The 13,269-nt window shown below is 37.9% G+C and overlaps 1 protein-coding gene across 1 annotated transcript; it reads right to left on the bottom strand.

Moving 5' to 3' along the window:
* Window positions 1–73: 73 nt before the first annotated feature.
* Window positions 74–6,559, bottom strand: LOC141646791 (kinesin-like protein KIN-12F). Its single transcript, XM_074454748.1, has 16 exons — window positions 6,050–6,559; window positions 5,819–5,956; window positions 4,852–4,935; window positions 4,634–4,759; window positions 4,485–4,544; window positions 4,296–4,349; window positions 4,118–4,210; window positions 3,920–4,015; window positions 3,661–3,809; window positions 3,016–3,156; window positions 2,760–2,889; window positions 1,848–2,588; window positions 1,669–1,767; window positions 1,518–1,586; window positions 629–1,384; window positions 74–525 (listed from the first exon to the last, which is right to left on the bottom strand). Exons 1-16 carry the CDS (start codon window positions 6,314–6,316, stop codon window positions 274–276), a joined length of 3,255 nt encoding a protein of 1,084 aa, XP_074310849.1. The 5' UTR covers window positions 6,317–6,559; the 3' UTR covers window positions 74–273.
* Window positions 6,560–13,269: the final 6,710 nt, after the last annotated feature.

The following is a 13,269-nucleotide window of genomic DNA, read 5'->3' as shown; positions in this document are numbered from 1 at the left end:
ATCCCTAGTTACAGGTTAAAAAAGTTCGGGTCAGATTGGGTCTTTTTCGGATTAGGCGATTAAACAATTACCGTTGAATAGTAAGCGAATTCTCCCTACGATTAATGTAAGAAACATTCAATACAATTAAAGAATGACAAATTTTAATATTTGAAATACACACCCTAAACACTAGATAAAAAATTCAACATGGGTTTGCTTATCCAAGTAGGATCAAACACATTCTGCTAAACATCCCAAATATCAGGAGTACTCTAATTTTCGACTCGAAAATTAGTAGTGACCATGTTGATAAATGTCTCCAAATTCAGATTTCCAAGCCTCATCATCATGTGGGGTGATGTAAGTGCTGGTAGGAAGAGGCTCCTCGTCGAAATGAACAGGCCTTCTTAATGCTGATTCTGGCAGTTTACTCTCTGCCATGTACTGCTTCATTGTTGTCATTTCCATCTTGTGTTTGTTCTTCACTTTCTCCAGTTGCTTCCTCAGCTTCTCGTTCTCCTGCTGAAGCTCTGTCATATTCGACTGCACAGAACAACGAAAACCAGCATTTAATCGCAGTTTCAAAATAATCGAGTCAAAGGGTATCATGGCTGTTCTCTAGTAAAAAATTGTGTACAAGATTTACCTCGGCAAATGAAGCAGTTTCTTCAGCTTCTTTGAGCCGAACTAGAAGTTCCCCGGCAGTATGAACAGCTTCAGCAGTTTCTCTGAGCTGGAGTCTAAGGCTCCTGTTCACCTTTCTCAAATGCTCTCGTTCCTTCTTCTCTTCTGCCCTAATTGTCGTAAGTTCTGCAGCAAAAGCCTTAGCATACCGAGCACCACTGCCTTTAGCACCAGCCTTTGAAGCCGCTCTTTTAACATCATTTATGGTTTCCATTACCCTTTTGTGATTTTCAGACAAATGATTGTATTTCTCTTGTAACTCAACATAATGTTCAACAAACCGGGCATGACCGAGTACTGCCCTGTTAAGTGCATCATCCAATTCCTCAGTGTACTTTTTCTCTTGTTTTAATTCAGTCTCTACCTTCTCAGCATGTTCTCGATGGGATTCAATGTCGATTCTTAGCTCATCGGTCAGGTTAATCCACTCACTCTCCATCTCAGTCCACCTCTCTCTTTCCTTCTCCATCTCTTCAGCATTGTTGAATTGGGAACTCATGCTTTTACGTATTTGCATCGAACGTGACAGCAATGAGGATCTTAGCTTGTCTATGGACTTGTTTGGAGCTGATGAATCAGTATAAACTTGCAACTTGTTCTTCAAGAACTGGATCTCCGCGAGAAGTTCTTCCTTTTCTCTCACGTCAAAGGATTCATTCTCGCTCTTGTGGTTCTCCTCGATGGCACATGTCTCCTTTATAATTTCAGGTTCACAGCCCTTCAAATACACATACATATGCAGAAAAGGGAAATCAGAGACAGTCATTATTCATTAAGTGATGGTGCTCATGAGCCGAGTTAAAACCTTTCATAGAAAAAACAATGACACGAGAATGGCGGTACATTCTTACCTTGTCTTCAATTGCTTGGCTTTTTTGGGAAGTAAAGACTCTCTCTTTTTCGGTTTTCAGTTGCTCCACCTGCAGAGTAAAAAAATTTCAGCCCTAAAAATTTTCAGTTCATAATACATTTCACAAATTTACAGAAGAAAACATTCATTACCATTTGATTGAGCTCCTCGATTTTTGCAGATTGTTCACTACAGACTTTCTCAAGCTCTTTTACTTTGTCCTTGCTTTCAGCAGCATCTTCTCCTTCCCCCTAAAGATAAACGCGCTTCTGTTAAATCAGGCGTTTAAAAAGGAAAAAGAAAAAAAAATGACGGTCAAGTTAGGATTTACCTCTCCCTTTTGACGGCAAGATGCGCAGATAAATGAGGAAGGTGACAATGTTTGAACAGAAGCATTGATTTTGTCAGCAGCTGGAGAAGGTTTCAACATCAAGTGTTCAAAGGAGAAAGCAACGGAGTCCCTAATTGATGACGAATTTTGTTGATGAGAATCAATGACGTCTAGGCCTCTCTTAAGACTAGCAGCTAAAGATTCAGGAGGTCCTGAGAAAAGCCTGCTGGACCTCAGAGAGGATCTCACTGGTTCATTCTCGCTAACTGATCTTAATGACACGGCTGAGAGAGATTTTGTATCCTCTATGATAACACTTTTTCTCTGAAAATTCCTGATTTTTGGAGATTCGGACAAGGGTGGCTCTTGGAAAGCCTTGGAAATACTGTTTCTTGAAGAGGAATCAGGAGCCTCAGGAGAATCGATTTCAACTGAGTCGTGTAAGCAGTTGATTTCATGTTCACTTGTGAAAAAACTGTCAGAACTTCCTCGTACTGATGCAAAATTCATGCTGTCACTATCACAAGATGCGTGTAAGTCGTCTAGATGTTTACACAGTTCTGTAACATCAGTTTCATCAGCATGGATGTCTTCTTCGATATCATTGGTTATGGGTAGCACCAAGGACCGATTCAGGCTGATTCTCAATTGGTTCACGCTTTCACGTATATTTTTCCCGGTAAATTGTCTATCTGCAGGCCCAGCTGATTTAACATTCAGTTTTGCTCTAATAAGTTCATCCTGCAAAAAAAAAAAAAAAAAAAAAAAAAATATTCATCAATTTACCATTTTGAATGCAAAGACCAGTAGCTCAAGACTCGGGTTTGTTTGGAACGGAAAAATTTCCTATGTTGGAAAATTTCCATATATCTCCATCCAAACAAAAGGAATGCGGAAAATAAATGTAGGTACCTTCAGCTGACGGATCTGATCTGTAAGATCATCCATGTCTTCTTCAGTTATCTCATTGATGACTGGCTTGTTTTGGATGGAACTTATCCTTTGTCCAAATCTCAGTGTGCTAAGAGTCTCAACATAATTTCTGCATTTTAAAACACGAAGATTAGCAACAGCGCAGTGATAATTTGTTGAGAGCGCACTGTGTTTTCCTATGTCCGACACAAGGGTACTTAAGGGAGAGTCTCATGAAAAAAGGAAGGAAAAGTACTTGATATCTGGAGATATATTGCAGATGACGGCAAGTTTGGCATTCCCACCGAGTGATTGTTGTAGTAAGTGTGTCAAAGAAGAATCTGTATACATGCGGTCATCAGGTTGAGTTCCTGCTGCCAAAATATTGACCAAGTGTCTGCAAAAAAAAAATGGATTTTCAAGTGTTACAGGCAAGAACTCATAATCAGAAAGTGTAGACTAAGCTTAAAGTTCTTAATGTCAGATTTCAGACAAGAACCAGTAAGCGGTAACCCTGAACAACAGACAGCAGACATACAGAAGCACTGCAAATTTTCATGGGGTAGGACTTAGGAGTAATGTTTTTACCAGACAGCTGAGAGCAACAGCAAGAACTAATGCACTGAAAGAAGGTTAAATGTTCACACATTATTTCTTCAAACTTAAGTTCATGGTTGCAAGTCTATGCTGCGAGCACACGACACTATATCACGACAAACTGCAGAAGTTATGGCACACAGTTTGTAGCAGAAACTTATTTTAGTAGCATTCTAGGGTTTATAGCATTTCCACAAGATGATCAAGTTTAAACATGGCTAGAAACCCGTGTCATGGACAAAATATTATTCTACGGTTGAAATAACATAAATGAAAATGCCATGGAGGTTTCATAATGTCATACCCGAGGTGTGATAAAGAGCTGTTAAGTTCTTTACGTTCCCTTTCAAATTCTCTTCCGGCATCAGCTTGTTTATTTCTTCCTAGTCCAGCAAGATCCACAAGGCTGATTCGACTAGTTTTTGAGCTGCTGAAGTTATTTGCTGGAGTTTCCTGTACCAAAATGATATATATTTAGTAATAACACATAAAATTCGTCGACTGTATTATATGATAGGAGTATAACATTATTTAGTAAAAGCTGACTAAAATCAGAAAAATACCTTGCACCAGGACTCAATCACACAGGTAAATATAATATGAGATCTAGAACTCCTAGAATTTATGCTTGTGGCACCGACTTTTCGACTAGAAAGACCCTGCATAGCAAACAGAAAGATTGAACATGAGAAAATTCCGACTCATGGAAGAGCATAAGAATACAGGTGTGTTGTCTGTACATGTGTTTCATCAGCACATACCTTGATCAGTATTTGGGTCACGTCATCATAGCAAGTTACATACTCCTCAGTCAAATTCTCGATGTAAAAACCATTCTTGGCATCGTCCTTAATCTGAAACATATAGGATGCTTCTCAGATACTGTCATTACACAAACCACAACAACAGATATGTGAAAGCAACACTATGAGAACATACCTGAAGATTTCGCTGGGTGGGATCAAGTAAATCCCCGATTTGTCCATGATATATCTGTTTACAGTAATCAATTGAAGAATTTATCAGATACCCTTGATTGACATTTCGAAGCAGAAATTTACTTCCTGACTTTTTCTTTCGATTATAAACACATCCGTTTCTATTGAAGTCAAGACAAATGGAAATTACCTCAAGGAAGGAACAACGACACTGATAGTTTATCTGTTTGTCACCTGCGTCCGCCTTTTCCTGTAAGTAAACATCAATACATGTTTAACTATGGCAACAGAAGTGGTAATATTGACAGGCGAACAGCACAATCGAGTAATGAAGCTTACTTTTTCAATCTCACGGAACAACATTTGAAACATTCGTGGGACGATTCCTTGCTGTGTACTAGGAGATTGACCCTCAACCATGGCGCCTGGCGGACCCCACATCGTGTAGGTCTTGCCACTTCCAGTCTACAACAGTTAAGACACAATTTTGAGAACCCACAAAGCAGATCCATACACCCACACAAAAGATTAGATAGATGATGTTGTTCTGTAAGTACCTGTCCATAAGACAATACTGAAGCATTGTATCCAGCCAATGCATCTTTCACCAACGGCAACCCGACTAAATCAAAAACATCTTCCTGTTGTACCCAAAAAGACGTAAATTTAAGATCCACCCAATGCTAAGCATTTACATCTTCTACCAATATATGCACAACATAGTTCACATTTTTATGACAATTCAAAACTGCTTGTAAAACATTCCTTATAAAACATCTTCCTGTGTTACCCAAAAACTCGTAAATTTAAGGTCTACCTAATGCTAAACATATACATTATTCTACCAATCTATGCACAAAATAGTTCACATTTTTATGACAATTCAACATTTCTTATAAACCATTACAAATACAATTGAAACGCCAAGTTAGGTCAGTAATCGAATCACTTGTCTAGCTTAATTTCCAACAACAAGGCGGTTTCTAAATGCCTAAAGGGCTTCCCACAAATTGTAGGGTACGCTGTGATAGCAATAAAGAGAGGCGGTTTCTAAATGGCTAAAGGGCTTCCACAAATTGTAGGGTACGCTGAGCTAGCAATACAAAGAGGCGGTTTCTAAATGACCTTCATTTAATAAACACACTAAACTCAGTCGAAACAACAACAATTTAGGGCTTCCGCAAATTGTAGGGTAACCTGTGTTAGCAATACAAAGAGGCGGTTTCTAAATGACCTTCATTTAATACCAAAAAACATATAAAAAATCGCGCAATCTATATTATATGTCTTAGATTTCCCTGAATCTAACAATTCACACCAATGCCTAAAGGGCTTTCGCAAATTGTAGGGTAACCGTGTTAGCAATAAAAAGAGGCGGTTTCTAAATGACCGTCATTTAATACCAAACTTATACAAATATCGCGCAATCTACATTATATTAAATTAATAAGATTTCCCTGAATCTATACATTTCTAAAAAAAACACTAAGCTCAACATAAAATTGAAGTACCCAAACTACTAACCTGTTTAGAATTCGAATCAAGAACCGAGTCGAACTTAAACTCCCGATCTCCAACCTTCAAACAATCGCCGCTAACCTTCTTAATCGACGGATCGCCTAACTTCTCATTAACAGTCTTGGGTCTAATCCTCACCACAACCTACAAAAAAAAACAAAAACCCATTTCACAAAATCAAGAAAAAAGCACAACTTAGAAACAAAGATCAAATTTGAGATTAAATAACCACATTACCTTAACCGATGAATCAATTCTAGGGTTTGATTTAGTAAAATCAATTGCATTTTGGGAAATTGAGAGCTTAGATGGAGATTTAATAGGAGAATTTTTAATAGGAAATTGGGATTCATTAACTTGAATGTTGGGATCAATTGGTGGGGAGTTTTCGTCTCCGGTAACAGCGAAAGATTGAGATTTGGAAGCCATTGATGAGGGTTTAGTTGATAAAGATTTAGATTTGCTTAGTAGTTTTCGAACCGAAGAAATTGAAACCGTATTCATTGTTTTTTCAGGGATTTGAGAGAAATTTGATGGCTTAATTGTTGGGTTTTGAATATGATTTACGGAAGAAGAAGAAGAAGAAGAAGAAGAAGAAGAAGAAGTTGAGTGAGGAAATTCAAATTTTGTGGAAGTTTTTGTGTATCAAAAATGATGACCGTTGAGAAAAATTGTTGTTTTTTTCAAATGTGTGTGAGTTGTTAAAAGAGTTCCGTTGGTTGTAAAGTGAGGTGTTGGTGGTGTTCAGATTTTTGAATTTTTTGGTGTTAAATGACTTATTTGTCCTTTTGAGGAGCCATTTTAGTTGTTTTTTCAAATTTCTGAATGATTTTTTGTTGTGAGAAATAGAGCTATGAAACATGGCGGGCCAGCCCGGTCCAGTTCGGGTGTGTGGGTTGAAAAATGCCAGCCCGGTCAGCTCCTAGTGTTGGGCTAGTGCCGCGATTTCCTCGATCTGGCCCGGTCCAAACACAAATAAAAATATATATATAAGGCCCAGTCCCGACTGGCACGGGCCCGCTACTTAGTGGGTCCGCTGGGTCGGGTTAGTGCTAGACAAAACTGGCTCGGCCCAGTCCGGTCCTCATTTAGTGTCGTGTTTGGGCTCCACTTCCCCAACTTGGCCCGCCGCGTCGCACACTTCTAGTGAGAAATGATGTTATTGGTGTTTCGGAGTACAATATAAGGAGAGCGGATTCTCTCTTCCATTTTGTGTATCATCTCGTGTTTCACAATACTTTCCTTGTGACACATCATTAATTTAAGAGAAATTGTTATCATTTTTATTATGTTAATGATAATGTGTCGCAAGATAAAAGCAATGGGACAGGAGTTGGAACGCAAAAGTGGGACAGGTGATTTCAATTCCAATATAAGAGGACCGGAAGTTTCAAATTACGATTCAAGTTATAATGTAATTTTTGTTTTAACCATTACAAAATGTTACGTTATATGAGACATACAAAGAGAATAATATAGTAGGTATTTTACCGGATCAGAGATATAGGTAATTGGGAGGCTTATGCATAACAACAAACTTCTCTAATTGATCAAAACAAAGATTGGCGGGTGAGCATGAGTTCAAGACGACTCCGAGACCAGGCAAAATTCGAATCAAGTCCGACCGGACTGAAGACCCGAAATCAAAATTATGTGGGCAGAAAATCAGACCTAAAAATGTTGGTCTTGGACGAAACTGATCACGAAAGATTTGAGGCAGTATTAGACCGAAATGGATCAAAAACTATTTTCTTAATTGTTATTATTGAGACATAAAAATGAATTGAAGTTTTCTCTAACTAAAATTAAGTAACTAAAATTTTAAATCATTAATTAATATTAAGTTTATAATATCTTTTGTAGGTATACTACTATGGATTTATTTAAGAAAATGTCAATTTATTTAGGAAAATGTAAATTTATAAGTACCTAAAAAAACCGATGTTAGACTAGACCAGATCCTATATCAAGACTTAAGAGAAAAAAATGAGGGACAAGGGCTAGACAAAAAGAATTTGGTGCAAATTTGGTCCATCAACTCCAAGCCGAATGATCTGATTCATTCCGTTTTTTCATCCAAACCTAAATTTACCCTATCCTTAAGATTAGCTATATAATCAGCATATAAATTCATTCCCATAAACTATTCATGTCAAATATGCTCATATACTAGTTGATCACTCCATTTTTCTAGAGCCCAATTTCTCTCCATTTCCTAAAAAGAAATGGAGAGGCAAGTTCCTATGAATGGTTCGGATCGCATCTTGGCAACATCTAACAGTTCTAAATTTACGCATAAAAATAAAGGGGAAATGAGAGTGAAGGGGTAATTATTATTTAAATAGATTGTGAGAGGAAATGGAGAGAAAGGAAATGGAGATGATCCATTTCCATAAATTCTACATCATCCAAGATAGTGGGATATTTAGCTTAGGGAGTAGATATTAGGGTTTAGGGCCTATTACACTAATTAACTGTAAGATGATTTTTTTAGGATACACACTCTAACCTAATTATTGCTAGAAAAAAAGTCACATTTTGCTTTGTTTCATTTTCTTTTTTATAGTTAGAAGTTAGAACCCACTCGCATACAAGTATACCCTCTATTTTGGGAAACTGATGTAGCTATGGCTAGACCCGTCGAAAACTAAAAACATAATCCGATTCGTCTAATCGACCAAAACCTGCTCGAAAACAACTTGAAAATAACCCGCGCTTTTCAACCCAAACCTAAAACCGATCCGATCTGATAATAATCTGCATATTTAGGTTCAGAACGGGTCGGCCCAATGCCCGACTCATAAATAGGTAAATCTATTGGAATTTAGGATTTAGATCAAATATAAATATAAAAATGATAAAAATAATCTAAATTTTCAAAATTCCAAAATAGAACATGCTTATTTTTGTTTTAAAGCATATTTTTATCACCTAATTAGTTACTCAAATCGTTATTGAATAAACCGAATTACCTTCATGTAACAGCTGATAAATCTATACAATTGGGATATTCACAATTTTAAACCAAATAAAGCTTATTCATACTAATATTAAATTAGATAATTATAAAAATTAAGAATAATTATATGTATATTTAAAATTTTAAAAAAAAAATTGTAAAAAGGTATTAATTTGGTTATTCTAACCCTAACTTCCTAGTCTTGAACTCCTATAAATCTGATCACAAATTCTTGTTTCAGGCCGACACTTTTGGTCTTATTTGTCAGACGGATAAAATATTGCCATTTTTTAAGAAAATGTAACCAATTAATTTCAAAATGTTATGACTAGATGTGTCATTTTTTACCCTGAAAATGATGTGAACATTAATGGTAACATGTTATCAAAAAATAACAACATTTTATTGTAAAATGATGACATGTTACCCGTCTTATTTCAGACAAAAAACAATGATCTTAAGAAAAACGGACTGAAATCTGATATGTACAAATCGCATTTTATCTAAATCATAAATGACCGTACCCAAAATCCGCCCGACCAACCCGTGGTCTAGCCACCGCCAATAACGATTACTCTACGAATTGGCTTCTTTGAAGTCAAATGATTGAATTCATTTAATCGCACTTTTGCGTGGCTCAATACTTTTGGTCTTTTGGATAGTAGGAATAGAATTCAGAATTGTCCTTTAATTTTCTCCTTAATTCATGAATTTCTATTACTTTCTACTTTCTAGGTACGTGAACAGGCTGAACCCTTAATGATAGGATGTTCACAAATTCTCGGTTAAACTTAAGACGGATCAAGTTATGTAGATAAGACAAATATCTTGTTATTTTCTAGGCAATTTATTTTTGTTTTTTAATACACTTGACAGTTGATCCGTTATAACCTCAAGACGGATATATTCGTTTTAAAAGAGGCTAGTTAGCGCGTGTTTAACTCTTCTTTTAACATTCATCTCATCCCATTTGAATTGTCTTTAAATGATGCGGCTACAAATAAATCTACAAACAGTCTCTGATTCTTCCTTAGTTAGGCCTCAATATAACCCGACTTAACGCGCACCAAATTGACTAGGGATATTAGAACATGGTTGGGTCAGATGCAGGCTGTCGTGTGGGTGTTAACGAGTCGAGTCGAGCCCAAGCTTGGCCTTGCTCAACTTGTGCTCAAGAACCAAAACCTTGAGCTTAACCGAACTTGAAAAAATGTGCTCGTTATCAAGCTTGCGAGCTTTAACTCGATCTCGAGCCAAACTCGAACTCAAATCGAGCCTATATATAACTGTTAATTTTTCATTTTTTTTCTTCCTATATTTTCAATAACAAGGCTTAAAGGTTATATTTAAAAATATTTGGTAATCAGTGAGACATTTAATATGTGTGATACAAAAATATAATCATAAAACAATATTTGTATAAAATATGAGCAATATCTTATCTAATCACACAAGTTCGAGCCGCTCGCATGTTTTTCGAGTCAAGCCAATGTTTGACTCGTTATGCTCTCGAGGCGAGCTCGCACGAGTTGAGCTTTGACCGAGCTGCTTGCGAGCTGTCTCGTCTCATTATCATCCATACGTGTATGCCAAGTAAATAACTTGACGAGCTATAATGAGTAACCGCTCTCAGCCTAGAGTTCAGGCTAGGGTGTTACTGACATGCATCAGCACGACCAATGGGCCACTTTAGCACGACACTAACACGACTTAACACGGTACGACACGCAATGGTTGTGCCGGGCCGAAATTTGAGAAAGACGACCGTCCCTAGCCAAGGCACGGCAGGACACGCTTGAGCACGCCCAAGCACGGAACGACAAGCCATGGACCATGCCGGGACTGCCACTTCCATTTCACCGTCATGACACAGAACCCACATTCCCTTTCCTAACCGTGTCTTTTTCTCTTCCATACATAGTTGTCCGATACAAAGCTCAAAGCACATGCCAATTGCCAACACAGTCCACTTCCATCTCTACGCCAACACAGCTCATTTCTATCTCTACCCATACGACAATACCCATCTAAAACCACCCAATCAACGTCTCTACAATTAACACCTCTAAACAACTACTAAGTACTAACCCATCAATTTGTTTTCGAAAAATGCACGCGTTGCCTCCTAGGTAGCACTAAAACGGACACGGACACGACACGGACACGTGACACAACATCCCATGAAATTCCGTACACGAGACACATCATTTAAATTTAATAAAAAGTATATTTTATAGTTATAAACGTTCGATTTTATTTTTATAAAAGTATGATATTATAACCCATTTTCATTTTCCATCCAAACGCATATTCTAATCAATCTCTTTCGATAGCTCATATCTCGTCTAAAGAACATCATTCACCCCAAATGATGTCCAAATGTCATAGACACGCGTCAGACATGTGGCCAAATAAATGTTGAAAGTTAGACACGGCTTTATAGGTGTCGAACACGTTTGGGCGTGTGTCCGAGGAGTGTCGGTGTCAGACACGATGTCGGACACGGAACGGTTGATTAAGAGAAGTGTCGTGCTACCTAGGTTGCCCCTGAGATTTGACATTTTGCCCAAAATACCCAATTTTTTTATTCGGAAAACTTTAAGAGGCCATAACTCGTGTTTACAAGTTCAGAAAGTGACGATTTTTTTTTTAAATTGATCATCTTTCCGAGAACTACGACTTGAAAAAAAATGACGAGTTTGGAATTCGTGACTAAGAGATATGGTCACTCAAAGTTTGTTCGATCAATTGACAAACAAAAACTCCTACCCAGTAGCCACAAGATCCAAATACAACTAATTTTTCTTTCAAATCGTAATTCTCGGAAAGATGATCAACAACAACAACAACAACAACATCAGAGCCTTAATCCCAAAATGATTTGGGGTCGGCTGACATGAATCATCCTTTCGAATCGTCCATGGGTGAACGCACGCCTCAAAATGCGACTAAAAAAAGGGAAGATGAAGAACAAAAAGGGAGAACGAAAATGTAATGTAAAGTCAAGGTGAACTAAAGGGGTTTTAAAATCGAATTCCGTCTTTCTTTTATAAAAACTTAAAATTTAAATCGAGGGAAAAGATTAAAACGATTTTTAAAAACCGAAATAGAGTTAAGGATCCGGAATGAACCAGGTAAAATCTATAAGAAAGTGGTTGTTGAAAAAGTGTGTAATAAAGGAGAGCAAAATAAATAAATTAATTTCTTTAAATCAAATAAATAAGAAAGACACTAAATCTGGCAAAAAAATATCAAATACTAAAAATCCACATGTATCCTTTCCCTCCATTGTGCCCTTTCTGTCACCATACTCTCCTCAAGCCCCAGAACTCTCATATCGTGCTCTATCACTCTCAACCATGTCTGTCTCGGTCTTCCTCCGCCTCTAGGGACCTTTTATGTTCTCCAAGTCTCCGACCTCCTAATCGGTGCGTCCATAGGTCTCCTTCTCACATGGCCAAACCATCTTAGTCGGTTTTCCATCATCTTGTCCTCTATTGGCGCCACTTTTACCTTTTCCCTAATCACCTCATTCCTTAACCGATCTTTCCTTGTATGTCCGCACATCCACCTCAACATGCGCATCTCCGCCACACTCATCTTTTGAATGTGACAATGTTTCACGGCCCAACACTCGGAGAGGCGTAAAAGTAGGGCGAGCCTAATTGCCGTGCGATAAAATTTTCCCTTTAATCTTTGGGGCATATCTTTATCGCATAGAAACCCTGAAACACTCTTCCATTTCAACCATCCCGCTTTAATTCTGTGAGCCACATCTCCGTCTAACTCCCTATCTTTTTGAATAATAGATCCTAAATATCTGAAGAAAACCGAACCCTCAACAACATTCCCATCGAAAATAATACTCCCCGCCTCTGTCGATCTCAACCCTGCCACCTTAGTGAACTGACACCTCAAATACTCAGTCTTACTCCGCTTAGCTTTGAACCCACGAGTCTCTAAAGTCCGCCTCCACAATTCCAACTTTCTCTCCACCCCTTCTTTTGTCTCATCAATCAACACAATATCATCAAGAAACATCATGCACCAAGGGATGTCGTCCTGAATATCCCTTGTCAACTCATCCATAACTATAGCAAAGAGAAAAGGACTAAGTGTGGAACCTTGATGCACCCCAATGGTAATAGGAAATTCTTCCGTTCTCCCAACATTAGTGCGAACACTTGCACTAGCCCCCTCATACATGTCCTTTATGAGGTCAATATATTTTCGCGACACACCCTTTCTCGCCAAAGCCCACCAAAGTACTTCTCTTGGTACTCTAACATATGCCTTTTCCAAGTCAATAAAAACCATATGCAAATCCTTCTTCTTGTCCCGATGGTATTCCATCAACTGTCTCATGATAAAAATCGCATCCATAGTCGATCTCCCGGGCATAAATCCAAATTGGTTTTCCGAGATGTCTACATATCTCCTAAGCCTTTGCTCGATTACCCGCTCCCACAACTTCATTGTATGGCTCATAAGTTTAATT

This window comes from Silene latifolia, chromosome 3 (assembly GCF_048544455.1).
Source record: "Silene latifolia isolate original U9 population chromosome 3, ASM4854445v1, whole genome shotgun sequence".
Lineage (NCBI taxonomy): Eukaryota > Viridiplantae > Streptophyta > Magnoliopsida > Caryophyllales > Caryophyllaceae > Silene > Silene latifolia.
The sequence above is the reverse complement of the archived record's forward strand: the minus strand, read 5'-3'. Positions and strand labels throughout refer to the sequence as shown.

What these genes read in the sequence shown, in the direction of transcription:
- LOC141646791 (XM_074454748.1), bottom strand. Translation starts at nt 6,316, where the DNA reads ATGAATACGGTTTCAATTTCTTCGGTTCGAAAACTACTAAGCAAATCT. An exon ending in AGCTCTTTATCACACCTCGG is followed by an intron (nt 3,157 to 3,660) that starts GTATGACATTAT and finishes TTTTTTTTGCAG; the next exon opens with ACACTTGGTCAATATTTTGG. An exon ending in AATATATCTCCAGATATCAA is followed by an intron (nt 2,890 to 3,015) that starts GTACTTTTCCTT and finishes TTTAAAATGCAG; the next exon opens with AAATTATGTTGAGACTCTTA.